Below are 18,156 nucleotides of genomic sequence, written 5' to 3' on the forward strand. Positions count from 1 at the left end.
CCGATGCAGGGGACACGGGTTCGTGCCCCAGTCCGGGAAGATCCCACATGCCACGGAGTGGCTGGGCCTGTGAGCCATGGCTGCTGAGCCTGCGCGTCCGGAGCCTGTGCTCCGCAGCAGGGGAGGCCACGGCAGTGAGAGGTCCGCGTACCGCAAAAAAAAAAAAAAAAAAAAAAATTCACTGGCATATTCATAAAAGGTTAAAAAAAAAAAGGAAAGAAATCTGTCCTTTCATTTTACAGATGATGAAACTGTGATCAGAAAGGGAAATGACTTAACAAGGATCACGCTGAATCAGACGTAGGAACTGGAGCCCAGCCAGGCTCCTTGGCCCAGTGCCTCTCCTTGCTCTGGAGGAGCTCATACCCAGTTGTAACAATCAGATGTGAGTGTGGCATCAGATGACTGCTCATAAATCTCTTCATCATACTGAAGTACTGGGGGAGATAAGGGGATTGGTCCTTCAGGATCTAGAAAGTGTTTTAAGAAAACCTTAGGGATAGAGCTCTCCCTAAATCACACAGACTTCTTTCCTTGGGAGATTAAAATGGGTGAAATCCTTTTTTTTTTTTTTTTTTTTGAGTAGCTTATGATGGGGTGGGTAATCACTTTAATCACTTATTGGGGTTGTTGTCAAGGCAATTCAATCTTCTGAAGTCCCTTCCATCTGTGGGTCTGATTCTTTGGTTACCAACTGGCTTGCAGGTCATATGTGGCCAGGAATTATAGGGAGGAAGGAAACTAATCCCTCTTCAATGTCTACTTTGAGTCACGTAGTGTTATGCATTTCATATACGTTATTTAATCTTCACAACAAGCTTTCTAGATAGGTATTATTCTCAGTCTACCCCAGGAGTTCACAAAGGTTAGGTAACAAGCTCCAAGCCATGCAGATCATAGGCAGTACAACTACAACTATTATACCATCTCTCACCTCCAGATGAGTGGGCAGGAGAGGATGATTACACAGTTGGTTCCCCAGCTTCTCCCTAGTGTAGGTAACCCCCTTGCACTGCTCAGTGGGTCTTCAGGGCAAGTAACTCCTGTTATCCTCCTGGTCTGACTAACGGCTAGGGCATGAAGCTGCAGCGGAGGCCCAGGGTGGGAACGCTCCTGCTAGGAGGAAGGCATTTGGGTTGGCATCTCTTCCCAAAGGCTCCAGAGCGTTGCATAACAGGCAGATTCTCATTGAACAATGAGGCCAAACTTTGCTGCCAAAACTGTCAGTGTAAAGGTTCGCTCTGGGATTCCATTTTGAGACCAGCTTGGACTGGTTTGTGAAGGAAGAGGCAGGGACGATGGGATCTAGGGAGATGGTTAACATCTGGAGCTCAAGTAGTTTGTGCTGCGCAAAGTCAGCAAGATCATTTGATATTCTTCAGTGAATGGCCATTTCCATTAGGATCCAACCAATTTCTGGTGCCCCAGGGACATGAGCCAGCCTCCCGTTGGGAGGGGCGATGTGTTAAAGACAAACTCCAGGGATGTCATCCTGTCCCCAGGCCTTCCGCCTTTCCAAAGATGAGCCCTCCTCCTGCCCTGCTGTTACTAATCAAATTAAACACGTTTCCCAAGTTGGTGCTGTAACCATGACTGTACATTTCTGCTTCTTGAAAAGTTGTGGCTGCAGGGATGTAAAACTCACCAATCAGCTGTGGCCCACCTGAGGCATGTCAGTCAGCTTCCTCTCTGTATCTTGCAATAGCTACCAGCCAGCCACAGAATTAAGCACCAACTCCCAGGTTCCTTTCCAGCCTCTTCACCCACCCCCTACATCCATTCTGGCCACATCAGAGTCCTCTTTCCTTAGCTAGATTCCCCCCTTCCCTGCTTCCAATCCTCTGTGTGGTTTCATCTGCTGGATTGTTCTCCCAACCTCCCCTTGTCCCCAGTTAAAAGTTTCATCTTCTCTCAAAGTATAGCTTCAGTGATTAAGATCACAAAGCAAAATTGACTTTAGCAAACTCCATTAAAAGACAACCAGGGTCCAAAGCAGTTGGATAAATAGGGTGGCTTTAGGTTCACTTCTAGTTCAGAGATCATGCAGGGGATTGGAATCTGTGCAGAGACCTGTGGAACAACCTGCTTCCCTGAGGCACCCCCTCTTTCATGCTGCTGGGACTTGCACTACCCCTCAGGAGCAACTGGACAGCTGCAGCTGAGTCACACAGGCTGCCAGGGGCCAGCCAGAAGCAGAGCTGTGTTTCTTGGCATTTCTCCCAGGTCCCCTGGTGGCCAACTTCTGTGGCTGTGCTGGGATTCAGACGTATCTCTGTGCTCCATGGTGAGATGCTTCAGTGCACTCGATCAGGATTTATTCATTCTAGCGTTCCTCCCACCGTAGCTCCAAAATAATCCTGAGAGGGGATTTCGAGCCCCTCCCACCGTGCCTCTTACCCTTTGCATGCTTTCCGTTACCTCCTGAAGCAGACAGTTCCCTGCACCTGCAGACCCTAGCCCAGCACACACTGGGCCAGGCTGCAGCAAGTCCTGGTACCTAGAGCACTTTGCTTTGCTCACCCTTGCAATACCAGTGACCTTGCAAACACTTGGTTGATCAAACAGTCCTCTCTCAACTTCCAGCAGAAAACTCAAGTGGGTGACTGGAGGGCAGGAGCCAGGTCCCATCAGAACCTGTGACTGTGTCCCAAACCCCCCAAACGCGGGCCCACCCCTCTCTAGGCTTAGCCAGGTCTTACAGAGTGGGGCTTTACTAAGATCCAAACATATTAGCTGTTTGTTAGATGAGCTCGTTTGTAGCAGATATTCAGAGTAGGGTTGAATCCAAAGGGAAAGGGAAAAGAGAGACCAAACTATTTTAGATTATATTTCAAAGCGAGATTGGTTTGTGAACTTTGAATTTTCAGAACAAACTCTGGGTGTGTCCAGGTCTGTCCACAGGGCCCAAGGTCTTAGCTCCATTCTGAGCCATGGTGCAGACCAGCCAAGCTCCGTGACAGCTCCTGGTTCCTCACTTTCATGGGTGGCCTTGGCAGAAGCTTAAATTCCTGCCATGGCTGTCTCTGCAGGTTGATCCCTGCTCAGTTCCTGACCAAACCTTGACCTTGGGTTCTGAGCTGCTGAGCTGGCTCCAGAAAGTGTTACTTATCAGAGGTCAAGTCCACTGGCTTCATAGACCACCTGTGCACCCGGGGTCTGAATATCTCCATGTTGTCTTTGTTCCCTCCAAGGTTTACGTCTTCAGGATCCCACTGTGGAGAAAAGACACAAGAGGTACCTTGGTGGAATAGGCCCTTCCCATCTCTTACAATTTCCCCAACGACAGCTCCAATCTTGGTCCTCATGGCCCAGGCACAGACAAGAACAAACAGGTAAGGACAAGTTAACCAGGTCTGTGTTTCTAGAACCTAACAGGGCAAGTATAACTTTAAATCAAGGAATTAATGGACAGCCACCCTGAACAGACCAACCCTACTTCCCCCTCCTACTCTCTGTTCCCCCCTCTTCACCAAGTCCTTCTCTAGTGAGACTCAGTCACGCTCCCTTTATCCTGATAATTCCCACCTCCCTGCCTAACTCATTCCTGGAAAAGACCAGGCAAACTCAACCCATTCTTTATGGCCCAGGTAAGTTCCTCCTCTTCTTAGAAGCCTATCCTGACACCCATTGAGCTCTCCCCAGCTTCTCTATACTGCCTGTACCACTGGTTTGCAGCTGAGCATGGGCAGCCCTGCCCTGTGTGTCCACCTTGTCCTCTCAGGTAGATGACAGAGCTTCTTAGGAGCAGGGTACTGGTCTGCCCTTGCCCCCCCACATGGTGTTTCCTCTAAACTTGAGGTCAGCAGACTTGTCAAAAACAAACATTTAAAACCTAATCCAGAGTGGTGGTCACTGCCTGTGAGTATTTCATCACTCTGACTCAGACAAGTATGGGAAATTGAAATGTGTAGGGGTTAAAAAAAAAGGTTAAAAGGAAAAAAAAAATAGGTGAGCACACAAGAACTGATGAAGCTGTTTGCAAAATCCTCCTATTGTTCCAAAACAACAGATAAAAGAGAGAGCTTTTCATGTGGGCCAAGAGCAAGGGCATCATCTTTAGTGATTCCAGCCACAGAGGCAAGTAGGGGTCGGGCTCGGGTCCTCTTTCTGCCACTAACTTGCTTTCTCTTCTCTGGATCTTGATTTCTCCATGTGTAAATTGGGAGGCTGAATCAGCAGCTAGATAATACGATCTCTCATTTCTGAGTTTCTATGACTGGTGATTCTGAGTCATAAGGTTGCATTTGACAGTAGCAAAAGACCAAGGAAACAACAAGCAAAGGCCACATAGGATGTGTCAGCCCGGGCCAGACAATCTTATTTGGGCAAGAAAATAGAGCCAGGCACGGACATGCACTCCAAAAAAAGTGTTCCACCAGCTACTCAAACCTGAGCAGAATCAAACAGTCCAGTCCTCAGAGGGTCAGGACAAGGTCCTCAAGGCTCCCTGAGTCACTGAAAGATAATGCCCACACCCCATTAGTTATAAAACACAAATTGTAGCTTTGTTTCCAACAGAAAGAGAGTCCCGTTCAATTACTGATTTACTGCTCATAACTGAACTGAGTTCTACTACTTGGTCATGAAAAACAGTATCATGTTAAAAAGACCACCTCATCCCCAGTAATCTTGCAGGCCAGGGACTGAGCTGATTTCTTTGGTGCAGCTCAGCCCCTTGTACGTGTCTGGGGCTGTGTCAGGCACACGTATGCTAATTTCTCATCTACCTGTGGATGCAGACTTGGGCGGATACCTCTAAGCAAATTCCTTCCAGACGTTATCAGAGATCCCAAGTAAAAGAGCTCCCTGGCCCCTCAGCCTCTGAGACCCAGTTGCCTAGTAGTGGAAGTGGGGGCCTGTTCCATTCTCTGAGAATGGACAGTGTGCTTTTTGATGAATTCTGTTTTCAAGTGGAGACCCACGTTCTAGATCTCAGTTCTGGACCAGTCTCACCAGGAGCGCCCAGGGTGCTCATTAAAAAGAGCGATGCTGGGCTTCCCTGGTGGCGCAGTGGTTGAGAGTCCGCCTGCCGATGCAGGGGACACGGGTTTGTGCCCCGGTCCAGGAAGATCCCACATGCCGCAGAGCGGCTGGGCCCATGAGCCATGGACGCTGAGCCTGTGCTCCGCAACGGGAGAGGCCACAACAGTGAGAGGCCCTCGTACAGCACAAAAAAAAAAAAAAAAAAAAAAAAAAAAAAGACTGATGCTGGGGACCCACCCTAGACCCTATCTGTGGGTTGGGACCTAAGGCTTGGCATTTGAACAAGCTCTTAGGGTGGTTCTTAGCCGCCCTGATGTGTCAAAACCACAGCTCCAGTTCCTAAAATGTCTTCTTAAGAGTTATCCTTGCTACTCCTGACCAATTCCACTGCCGGCAAACAGAAACAGCCCACCACTCTGGTCAGGTGCACTCTTTAAAGTGGATTAAGCCTTCGAAAACAATTTAAATCTCTTCCTTCTGAATTCCCGGAATATTGTGTTTTAATATGTCATTTTAAGTAATAAAAACATCACTGGAATCCAGGCATTCAGAGAATTTGAGCAAAAGATAATCTACTCTCTTATCAGAAAAAAAATCCTGGGAGGTGACAGGCACAGGTGGCTGTCATGAATCATGTGCTTATTTGTCACTTGGAGGCGAGGAGGGCATAGAGACAGCAGCCAGCTGCCCAACGTCTCACGATGACAACATAGGGGAACGTTGATCTCAACTCCTGCAGCCACTCCCGGCACCGCTACCATTAGTGACCTGCTGGGCTTCCTCTTGTTCAAAAACTTTTGTTCCAAGCAAGTTTCTTCCTTGGGTTATGCATCTTCTCTGAGCCCCTACTAGATGGTTTGGACAAAGCAGAAAGAACTCTGAAATGGAGAGCCTGGAAAAAACCCTCGACTTTCAGACTCTCCACTCATTTTCAAATTCTTTTTTTTCCTAGAGGAATTTGGCACGGGCCCAGCCATCCAAGGGGGGCTCACAAAAGCAGGAACTGAAATCAAGCCACAGGAAGTCCCTTGCAGAATAAAGAGAGAGCACGATTGTCCATACCTGCTCCGAGTTTAGGGCTTCCCAATAGTTCTGCTGCAGAATAAAAAGAGAGATTAAAAAAAAAGTGTTGACTAGATTTTGCCACCATCACAGAGCAGAGATCAGCGCCAGCCCCTGTCTGCTCAGTGAGCCAGGAGAAAGGCCCTCCGCTGGTCTGGAGGCAAAGGAACAACCGACTTCAGCAAGCAAAAAGGCAGCAGCTACGAGTGGCTACAACTTAGTTAAATGGTCAGTAGGATACTGTGATAATTATGAAGGGCTACAGGTCCTTGAAAAAATTATCATCTATGCAGATTTAAAAATTACTATTAGAAATTATTATTAGGCATAATCATAAAGATTCCATCTATTAACCACATGGCTGAGATGAGTCAACACAAACCCATAAAACTAAGAAAGAGAGATGCAAATAAAACCCTCATCTTGAAACTATGGGGTATTTGCTACCAGCCAAGATTCATATTTAATCAGCCTTTACCGCACGGTTGGTTCCACCCCAAGCCTCAAATATGTCTGGCTCAGGTTCTTGTAGGGTAGTGTCGCCGTCTGCTCTCATTCGTCCAGCACCTCCTGTAGTGCCCAGGACACGTGTGTGTGTGTGTGTGTGTGTGTGTGTGTGTGTGTGTGCGTATTCGTAAGCTATGAATCTGCAAATGTCTGTTATACTGATCTGCTGCCAATCTGCACAGTACACAGGATTTGGCTTTATTGTCCCATTGAAACAAAGCCCCTACTGTTCAATTCTTTTAAAATTTCCATTTTGAACAACTTCTGTTTGTTTGCTTTTGTTTGGTTTCTCTGAGCTCCTTGAGGGCTGCAGTTTGACTCAACTTTGAGTCTTCAGGACCGGCAGGGCTGGCGGAATGCACTCAGCCCAGTCTGTTACGTGAATCTGTACGTGCGTGCGTGTGTGCAGCTGTGTATCTGTTAGGATTATAAAAACTTTATTGAACACCTCTATTTGTCCACTGATAAGTGTGCTAGCCCAGAGATGGGGCTCTGCTCTGGGGCCTGCACAAGTCCCATTCTGGGTCAGAGCTGGAGGTAGGGGTGGAGTCAGGCAGAGAGGTCTGACCCAGGCTGTGCTGGCAGAGCTGTGCCCCAAGCTCAGTGGCAGGGCACCTGGCAGACTGGAGGCGAAGGGCAGAGGTTCCACCTTGAAACTGAGGAGGGCAGGGAAGGGGCACCAGAGCTGGGTCCTTGGTCAGTGCCCCCCACAAGAATGCCCTGCCCCCTGCTGGGTAGGATGAGGTGGCCACTGCAGGAGGGAGGGCAGGATATGGGGATGTGGGTGGCAGAAATGAAGCTTGAGAGTCGTCTCCCCAGTTTCTCCCTCTTCCCTCCCTCTCCCACCCACCCCTTCCAGGTCACATGTTTCCAGCCTGGTACCTATGAACTACTTCCCCCTGTTCCACGGGAGGGCAGAATGGACCTAGAAAACTTGAGTCACCACTGACTTCAGCTGTACCACGCCTTTTTCTCTTGAACAACTTTTTAATTATAAGATTTTCAGTCATACACAAAAGCAAAATCTAATGAACACCTGTGGACATATCCTCTTTCATTTGCTCTAGCTCCCCCAATTTTTTATTTGCTGAAGTGTTTTAAAGTAAATAATTTCATCTGTAAATACTTCAGTATGTATCTCATAGATAAGGACTTAAAAACTCCTAAGCACAGGACTTCCCTGGTGGCGCAGTGGTTGAGAGTCCGCCTGCCGATGCAGGGGACGCGGGTTTGTGCCCCGGTCCGGGAAGATTCCACATGCCATGGAGCGGCTGGGCCTGTGAGCCATGGCCACCGAGCCTGCGCATCGGGAGCCTGTGCTCCGCGGCGGGGGTGGCGGTGGGGCCACAACAGTGAGAGGCGCGCAAAAAAAAAAAAACTCCTAAGCACAATGCCATTAATACCTAACAAAACCGTGATAATTCCACAGCATTCATCTTTTAATGACATCCTGCTGGGGAAAACATAAACTAAAAAAAAGATTAAATGGAGAACACACAAAATTACGAGAAATGATGTTTCCACACACACTGCAAAAGACAGAAATGTTGATGACAACACAGGTGGAAAAAGTTACATAACTTCTGCAAATGTAATAGAAATAAAAAGAGAGATGAAAGAAAATATGCTAAGAATAAGAACATTAATAGAAAAACTGGTGAAACCCAAATAAAGTCTGTACTTTAGTTAATAGTAATGTACTAATGTAAATTTCTCTGTGTTGACAAATGCAACATGGTGGTGCAAGATGTTAACATTAGAGGGAACTGGGTGAAGGTACACAGGAACTCTCTGTCCTACCTTTGCAACTTTTCTGTAAGTCTAAAATTACTCCAAAAGAAAAAGTGTATTTAAAGACAAGCAAACAAATAAAAAAGTTTAAGAGTCCTCCAACTGAATTTGAAATGAAACCTTGAAACCTCCTTTTCAAAAACTTTAGCATCACAAGCAATCTAAAATTTCAGAAGAGTACCCTCTAGTGGGAGTAGTAGCCAGGATTTCTTTTTTAAGTCACTTTCTAAACTAATGATAATGTGCCTAGGGAATACAATTAACTCAAATCTTTGTAACTGAGGTCTCTCTCCACCCCCCACAAAGAAGTAAAAATAAATAAACATTTGTGTAGTCTTCCCTGTTTCAAGAGCAAAATTTGTTCATTTTTGTATAGAAATTTTTTCAAAACCCAAAATAAAGATTGCCCAGGGCTTCCCTGGTGGTGCAGTGGTTGAGAGTCTGCCTGTCAATGCAGGGGACGCGGGTTCGTGCCCTGGTCCGGGAAGATCCCACATGCCGCGGAGCGGCTGGGCCCGTGAGCCATGGCCACTGAGCCTGCGCGTCCGGAGCCTGTGCTCCGCAACGGGAGAGGCCACAACAGTGAGAGGCCCGCGTATCGCAAAAAAAAAAAAAAAAGATTGCCCAGAATTCTATCCCTAAAAGAGGGCCTCTATGAACAGTTATTGAATAGCCCTCTGAAATACAAACACACACACACACACCCCCCAAATTATGCAAATGGCTTTTCTCTCTTAAAATATAGTGAGCATTTCCACATATCCTTGAATTGTCTTTAGGATCACAATTCCATCATCTCCGTGAACCACAGCACGTAGGGTTTCAATTCACCTCATTTCTAAAAGAACACTTTTTCATGCTTCTGAAACCAAGAAGCAACCTATAGGCGCTGTCCACAGGGCATGTGGTAAGCTCTCCTTTGTCCCTGAAGACTCTGAGGTGTGTCTCAGCCACTGAGGAAACAGGGTCACTTTCTAGGACTGGGAGCTGGATGGGCCCTCAGAGACCATTTGTTCAACTCCCTCCTCTTACATCTGGGGAGAAGCGACTTCCCCAAGATGGGGGAGGTGAGATGGTGTTGGACTCAGGACCCATTATAAAGGTTTTTTGTTTTTTCTGATCATAAAGTTTTGAGACTGGCCAGATACACGCCAGCTACAGTTCCGTTTTAGATTTCATCAAGTAGATTTCCTTTTTGATTTTCCTAGTACCTTACAGGCTTTTAAACCTTAACACCGTACGCTTCAAAAATCTCATCCTTTCAATTTCTTTAGTTAGTTAATTAAGCAGTTCTATAGCACTTACTCCGGATCAAGCACTGTCCCACCTCCCATACTTTCTTTCCTCCTCTCTACCAGCCCAAACTCCCCACTCAGCTCTTCCTTCCTCGGCTGTCGTGAGGAAAATGGGATGTGAGGAAAAATGGATCACAGGCCGTGGAGTGCTGTATGCAAAGCCCATGGTGAACTGGATCAGTAAGAGAGAAGTTCTGACCCACACTGGGCCGGTTTCCCTTATAAAGATGACAGTTTCACTGCAGGGACATCCCAAGGTTGGGATGAAGGGGAAGCCGAGATGAAGGCCTATGTATTACAACGGTGGGCAGCAAGGGTTGGGAGCGAGCACCTCCGAACTCCACTGACAAGGAGATGCAAATACTGTATTTAGGCCAAACTCCAAGACCACCAGTGGGAAAGGCCTTGGTAACCCTGCCTCCTGTTCCTGATTTTTTTTAAATTATTTTTTCCCATTAAAACAGGAGATATAATTGACATAAAACATTGTATGTTCCTGATTTTTTTGGAAGAAGGTTTGCTATTCATATGCTGCTCAGAACCGAAGAAGTGGCCCAGGGAAGGGCGGGAAATGGCCATGATCAAGTTGGATTCAGGAGCAGGGCTGCTGCAGATAAAACACAGGATACACCGTGAAATGTGAATTTCAGATAACAAATAATGTTTAGTATAGGTGTGTTTATCTGAAATTCAAATTCACTGGCCTCTTGTATTTTTTGCCTGTTAAATCTAGCAACCCTACTCAGGAACACAGGGAAGGCTTCCCGGAGGAAGCAGGATTTAGCCAGGGCCTTGAAGGGCAGAAGACAGATGAGCAAAGGAACCCAGAGAAGGGAAAGCTGGCTGGATGTGCAGAGGAAAACCTGGAGAGTTAGCCCTGAACCAGACAACGAAATGTCCTAGAGATCAGGCTAAGGGGTCTGGACATAAACTGTAAGCAGTAAGGGCCTTAGAGCAGGAAGGCCATGGGGCTGATGGAGTGTTGGGAAGATCTTGGGTAGGACAGCACTGAAAGGAGGAGGGACGGAGGCAGGAGCTCAGTCAGGAGCTCCTCCCTGGATTTCAGGCAGCGTGATGGAAATGCTTCTAGAGACTGCGGAGGCCAGAAGAGGTTTTCTGAGTGGCACCCAGGCAGACACAGCAGCCCATTTTGCTGGTGGTTGGCCCCGCTGTTTTCCTGATGGAAGCCTTTCCACTTCTAAGAACTGACTCAGTGTAATTAACCTCCGCCTAACTCCCCCAGTACACTTGCTCACTTGAGGTCACTTGCTAAATGGGACCTGAAAGATGGCCCAGTTCAAAGCTCATCATCTGCGGGAACAGTGCTCTGGCAGAGCCTCACCAGCTCCCTGAGTTCATTATCTCCACTTACGGAGCAAGTCCAGAGAAATGAACGGCGTCACCTGGTTCAAAGGCTCGCAGGGCCAGCGTAGGTGTCTGAGCCCACTTGCAGCCCGTTGTCCACTGCACTGCATCTAGCACCATTGGCAGGCTTGCAGGGCCCCAGCAGCACCCCCATTTGATCCTCAGAATCACTCCGTAATGTAAGTAGGGCAGGTCTCCTGATTCCCACTTACAGAGGGAGAAACTAAAACCCAAGAAGTCCAGGGCAGAACCAAGGCTGCCTGGCAGGTCAGCGAGAGCCTGGACAAGCCAGTGTCCACCCGACCCCTGGTCAGCCCTCTCTCTCCTGCCCAGCCCCGTTGCCCTGGGGGGGCCCAGTACAGTCTTTCCTTACCCCCAGGGGAACTAGCTGACTGTCCACACATTTCCGGACGCACCATCTCTCACTGCTGCCGAGCACATCGGGGCACACAGATCTGTGCAGGGCAGATACCATGCCCTGAACTTAATTTCTGGTCTTTGGGACCTATTAGAAATTTCTGGCCTCTTTCTTCATACTTATATGTATTTACTTCTAAAATTAGCACTTTTAGAGTCAGTGTGTGGGTGTGTATTCTTTTTATTAACTAATTAATTGTTTTTTCCTTGAAAGAATGATTTGGCTTTAAGAATGACAAACATCCAAGGGACTGTGTCCTGGTCTGCTGGTGCTGGAAGCAGGGTCTGGAGAGGGAACAAGCAGTCCTGGCTGTCAAGAGCCTTAGGCACAGAATTAGCAGGACACGGGGCCTGGGACGCGAGCCTCTTCAGACAGCAATCTGGTGTGTGGTGTTTGGCTCTATGCACGCGCGCGTGCGCGCAAACACACACACACACACACACACACACACACACACACACACTGAGCCAGCTCCAGGTACAGTCATTCTCAACATGCAGACTTTCTTCTGTTGACAGAAACAGCCTCCTTGCAGAATTCCTACAAAGCTTCAATGGCATTGCTAGGAAGCACAGAAGGAAAAAAATGACTAAACACAAAGCTGGACTCAATCTTTTCTTGCATCCCAGAGGCTAGGAGGAAAAAAACCTTTAAAAGGCACAGGAGCAGTCTCAACACTGAGGGAATGTCGACCCTGCACTCATAAAACAGGTGCTGGCTGCCCCGGCAAGTGAGCGGGCCGCTCTGGAAAGCCCTGCTCCCTCTGGGCCCTGGTCCCTCACGCACAGACCATGAGCCAGTGACCCTTCCTCCACATGTGTTCAGAACGCCCTCCGACGGCTGTGTCAGGAGACAGGCTGCCTGGTGTCGAGTAGCTGAGTGAGTAGGTGCACAGTCTCCGCGGAGTGTGCCCTGTCTTGTGGAGACGTCCAGAAATCCGCACAGCCCACACAAATGGCCTGTCTACAGGGTTATGAGTCCCATTCAGGCTCCACCACCATTAGTCTGGTGCCCTGACCAGCCCATCCAGCGGACACTTGAGAAAAGGTGAAAAAGACCCAGTTCTCCCTCCACGCAAGCTCCCGTGCCTTATCTGTCTCTACTTCACCTCTTTTCATGGGTGTTCTGCATCACTGGAATTCCTTGTAAATCCCAATGTTTTATCCTGCCTATTAGACAGGACCCTGCCTGAGAACACAGGTAAGTGGAGAGAGTCCTGTGGAGAGAGTTTTCTCATCTGTAAAATGGGAATGATAGATAAGAAACTCAGCCCTGGGTAGTTACTGCTGAGGCAGTGGGGTGTAGTGGGTAACAACAGGGTTTCAGAGCCAGACAGAGCTGTGTTCAGAACCCCAGTTCTGCCAATTATAACGATGACGATGATGATGTTTTCTTGGGCAGGTTACTAAAACTCAATGTATCCCAGTCTCCTCTTCTGGGAAACAAGAATATTTAAAGGTACTTGCCTCAGGGCTGTTAGGAGGACTATATCAAACAGTGCTTGTAAAGTATAGAACATACCACGCCTGCCTCATGACACACACGCAGTCACTGTGAGCAATGAATTTAAAAACGCGCAGTGAGCTGCGTGCTGTGAATACAGTGTATGTCGTGTTGAGGGACCTCTCTTCTCTCCACCTCCCCCAGCACGGCAGGAGGTAGGTCTTCAAACCTGTGGGTATGTGCCCCAAGGACATGGACACAAAAGCACCCTCTGAGAGTTAAGTCACAAAGTCGGAAAGGACCACAGTGACAAACACAACACCTTAGCGACAAAGAGTGCCCCCAGGCCTCCAGAGTGGGGGGCGCAAGCGTTCACCTATGGACCCGCGGGTCAAGCAGGAGCCCAGCTGGCTGGCAAAAGACACAGACGACTGTAGCCAGAGAGTACAAACAGATGCCCTGGGTGTCTCAGCCCAGTGTTAGGAAATATCTGAACTGTGCAATCCATCTTGGGAGCAAGAGAAGTCGCAAACCAGAAGAGGTGATGACCTGGGGCCCAGCTTCAGTCCCTTGGGTGTGGTGTGGTCTGGAGGAGCAAAGTCATGATCAGACTGTGACCAACCTACCAAGTACCTCCCACCGTGTGTGGTGGGTCAGGCCAGCCCCCCTGCCCTCATGCATTTTTCTTTCAAATGCCCCCCCAAGAACATGTTTGCTAAATGAGTGACCCAAACAGGTGGATGAAATGCAGTGTCACACTCATCGGCTAAAAGACACCCTCTTCCTCCCCTTCAGCCATCAGGGAGCCAGAACTTTTAAGGAATATTGCTCTGAAAAACTGGGGAGCCCACCCAATCAATCCCACCGCCCTGAGGCAGCTGCTGGTTGATGGGCTTGTGGCTTAACTCTCATTTTCTTCTTTACATCTTCCAACATTTCTACAATAAACATGTATTACTTTTAAGAGAGAATATATAGATTAGAGAGAGAATATAGAGAGAGAATGTATAGATTACCAGAAGGCCGGATGGGCCACAAGCCTGACAAGCTACACTGTCCCCTGCTCGCATTTCCTCAGTGCCTGTGTTTAGTGAGATTCTAAGTAACTTCCGATCGGGACTCGGTGCTTTGTCATGTGGAGCGCGTGGGTGTTTTGGGGAATGAAGTAGGAGGCTGTGCTGGGGGTTCTGGAGGGGGTGGGTGGGGTAGATGGGGGCACCTGGGCTTCTAAAAATATACCCCTTGTTTAGCAAGGGCAAAAGCATTCATCTCCATTTGCCTCATGTATGAGCGCGACCCTGTGCCCTTGGAATTTAAAAGGAAAGAGCGAATAGAGGAGAGGGAGAAAAAGGACTGCAAAACACAGAAACTGCCCGAAACAGCCACAGAGACAAATTTCTGAATTGTTCAAGGTCACTGTCCAATCCTTAGCTCAGTTGAGGGTTCCCACAGAGTGAGCTTGCTTCCCACCCTCCCCAAGCCCCCTCCCCCCATCTCACCAACTCAACTGTCCCTTCCCCTCACTGAACACACTCTCCCTCTCTCCCCTTAGCCTTAGACTCTGCCCGGACTGCTGGCTCCGGGCTGCCAAGACATGCGCCTTGGGTTGTCTGACACATTCTGAGACCAGATCCAAGAAATAAACAGCACCAAATGAAGGACTCAGGGATACACGGAGCCCAAATGGTCCTTGGTCTGGAGCAGAATTTCTCCCTCAAAACCCACCTCTCAATGACCAACTGTGTGTGTTCCAGGATCAAGAGATAAAGATGAGGGCAGCCCAGGCCCCTAGACCTAAAAGCCTGTGCACAGCCTGGCCGGGGAGACAGGTCCCTGCAGCCCTCAGGCTACAGGGCAAACAATACCAGGGATGGAAGAGAGGTGTATGCTCTGAGCACCCAAGGGAAGGAGGCTTTAATCTCTGGTGTGTACGTGGAGGGGAGGGGAGTTCACACAGCAGGTGGCATCTGGGTAGGATTCTGACACACGGCAGTTGGGCCAGAGGAAATCCCAGGAAGAAAGGCCCAGAGCCCTGGGGATGAGGGAAGAGTCCACGGCCAAGGAGGACATGTAGGTGAGGGCAGGGGAGGGGCACGAGGCTGGGGCAGGTGTGCAAGGCCTGAACCCCACACTAAGGGATCTGGACTCTACCCCGCAGATCAGGGGCTCTAAGTCTTTCGGATTTCAGGGTCCACTACGAGCTGAACGAATCTGGGGGACTGACTCAGGACAGATGATTGATTACTTTGCCAAATAAGGCCATTAAGACCAACACCAAACCCTCAACACCAACTTAGCACTTCCTGTTACCGTCAATTCATAAAAGGGCATTTAAATATCAAAAGAGTGGGAGACCCCAGCAAACCCAGAATGAAGGACGGTCCCTCCCCCTGCTGGTACCACCTGTCCACTATGCTGTCCTTGTTCTCACTTGCCACAGACAAAGGGAAACTTCCTCCTGACCAGGGCTGGGAGCCACAGCTGTGGGGCTGAGAGTGACAGGACTGTAGACCTGAGCGTTTGACCCATTTCCGGTATCCAAAATGTGATGTGTTTTGTTCAAAGATCCAAAAATTCAAAATGAGGCAAAGCTTATGAAAGTGCCAGGCACAATGCCCATTGAGAGCCCCTGTGTATGACCCTGACAGCACCACAGGGGACAGCCTGGCGCTCCTTGCAGGGGAAGAAAGCCTTCCATGGTCAAATGGGTTTGGGAAACACCAAGACTCTTTAAAAAGTTTGTTAGGGGCTTCCCTGGTGGTGCAGTGGTTGAGGGTCCGCCTGCCGATGCAGGGGACGCGGGTTCGTGCCCCGGTCTGGGAAGATCCCACATGCCGCAGAGCGGCTGGGCCCGTGAGCCGTGGCCGCTGAGCCTGCGTGTCCGGAGCCTGTGCTCCGCAACGGGAGAGGCCACAACAGTGAGAGGCCCGCGTACCGCAAAAAAAAAAAGAAGTTTGTTAGTCAGCATTTATTTCTGCAAGACTTGAATGTGCCCCATGATTCAGCATGCAGTGTTTCCATGACTCATTTGACTGCGGAAAGTCCTCCTCAGCACGGACAGCGTGGGAAAGTTCTCGTGCAGATGCTTATTCACTACTGAGTGGGCATGAGGCTGGCGTGGGCCGAGGAGAACAGAGCAGTGCAGGCACCTCAGAGGCACCAGCAAGCACGCGTGAAGGAGGCCCCGTGCACCTGCCGGCGGACACAGCACCTACCTCGAGGTCAGAGTTGATGGAGGAGACCTGGGAGGAGCTACTGGAGGACACGCATGCCCGGATGACCTGAACCGGAGGGTACGAGGGGGGCTCCTGCAGGGATGTGGCTCCCGTGCTTGTCTGTCCATCTCCAGGCAGCCTGGTGGCACTGCAGCTCGCCTGCAAGGTGTGCGGGGAAGGGCAGGCAGGAGACTTGGTTGGCATCTTTGTTTTTCGCACTGTCAGAGCATCCACGTGCTTCAGCATTCAAAAGGCACGAAAGGATGCAGCCGCCTCCACCCTCCTCCTGCGGCCACTCAGCTCCTCCTCAGAGGCAGCCGGCCCTCCTTTGTGTGTCCTTCCCAATAGTCTGTGCACACGAGAGCAAATGCATGTACACGATTCCCCCATTTCCACTAACGGTAGTACACTCTATACTCTCTTATGCATCTTGCTTTATTTCACTTAACAACATGCCTTAGAAGTAGTTTTATAGCAGTTTTTTTTTTGGTAGCATTGTACAGATGTTCACAAGCTATTTAAACCAGTCCCCTGCTAATGGACGTTTAGGATATCCCCAGTCTCTTGCTTTTACAATCAACCCTGGCTGCAGTAAATTATACCGTACATTAAAAATTTCAGGATATAAAGGATAAATTCTTAGAAGTGGAATTGCTGGATCAGAGGGTATGAGCGCTTGTAATCTGGATAGCTCTTGCCAAAAGTGTGCTCCCTAGAGGCTTAACCAACGCACCCGCCAGCAGCCTATGAGAGTGAGCTGGGAAGGGTTAAGGGAGGAAGAAACTTGTGAGATTACCTGTCTGTCTGTCTGTCCATCTATCTCAGAAGACAGCTTCCTCCCACAGGCCTCACAGGGGTTTCCCCAGAGATCCTCAAGGCTCCCGGCTGGGCTCGAAGCCAGGCGGTCATCCCACTGACACAGCACAGGGGGAATAACCCACCTTCTGGACCGTATCTTCCACCAACTAACCATATGACCTCGGCAAAAAACTTATCCTCCGGAGTCTCAGTTTCCTAATCTGTAGAAGGGGTTGGTAACCCCTGCCTTGCTTCCTCTGAACTGGTGTCACGGGGTTCAGGTTTAGTAAACGTCCTGGACACACGAGAAGAACAGCTGCTCATACGGGTCCCCAAATCACGCAGGGCTCCAGCCCTGGAGGGGTCAAGGGCACAGTTCCCTGTGAGAGTCGGCTGGAAGGGAGGAAAGTCCACAAAGGAGACAAAGACAGCTTTCTGGGTGGGAGAGGGGGGGAGGCGGGGCAGCAGAGGCCTCCCAGGCCACAACAAAGGAAATAATCTATCAATTCCTCAGGTCTGACCACACCTGAGTCAACAGAGAAAATGGAGTTTTCAAATGCTGCAAGCTGTTGACTCCTAGGACCCCACATCCTCGGCCTCCTAGGCTCAGCCTGACCCCAGCTGCATCTCTTGGAAAATCCCTCCTTGACCAGCACTCAGGAGGTGATGCTGGCAAGAGTGAGCACCACTCTGGCTCTTTTGCCCACTTCCTGATGGTAGTTCAAACAGGACGTGTATCAAGGCACATGGCAACAGGGTACCGATATCACTACAACATGCCCATCGGGACAGTCTCATGAAAAAAAGAAAATAATTTGCTAATGCAGCAGGCATGAAATGGTGGCATGAAACGGCGGCATAAAAAGCACGTCCTCTGTATAAAAGCTCAGGTGCCAGAGTCAGACAGGATTAGTCTGAAACCTATTCCTGTGATTTTCTAACTATGGGATCTTGGGCAAGTGAGTTAATCCTCCCTGTGCCTCATTTTAAAAGAATAATAAGGGGGGCTTTTCTGGTGGAGCAGTGGTTAAGAATCCGCCTGCCAATGCAAGGGACATGGGTTCAAGCCCTGGTCCGGGAAGATCCCACATGCCGTGGAGCAACTAAGCCCATGTGCCACAACTACTGAGCCTGCGCTCTAAAGCCCGCGAGCCACAGCTACTGAGCCTGAGTGCCACAACTACTGAAGCCTGCACGCCTAGAGCCCGTGCTCCGCAACAGAGAAGCCACCGCAAAGAGAATCCTGTGCACCGCAAGTAAAGAAAGCCCGTGGGCAGCA

The 18,156-nt window shown here is 49.3% G+C and overlaps 1 protein-coding gene across 1 annotated transcript in view; it reads right to left on the bottom strand.

The window, feature by feature from the left end:
• Positions 1-2,738: 2,738 nt before the first annotated feature.
• TMEM44 (transmembrane protein 44) overlaps positions 2,739-18,156 on the bottom strand; it is a 35,697-nt gene continuing 20,279 nt past the window's right edge. The window contains 3 exon segments of the mRNA XM_079922834.1: positions 2,739-3,212; positions 6,046-6,078; positions 16,080-16,238. Of these exon segments, the coding sequence (XP_079778960.1) occupies positions 3,102-3,212; positions 6,046-6,078; positions 16,080-16,238 (303 nt within the window). The 3' untranslated portion in view covers positions 2,739-3,101.

Source organism: Stenella coeruleoalba (assembly GCF_951394435.1).
Source record: "Stenella coeruleoalba genome assembly, chromosome: 5".
NCBI classification, from domain to species: domain Eukaryota; kingdom Metazoa; phylum Chordata; class Mammalia; order Artiodactyla; family Delphinidae; genus Stenella; species Stenella coeruleoalba.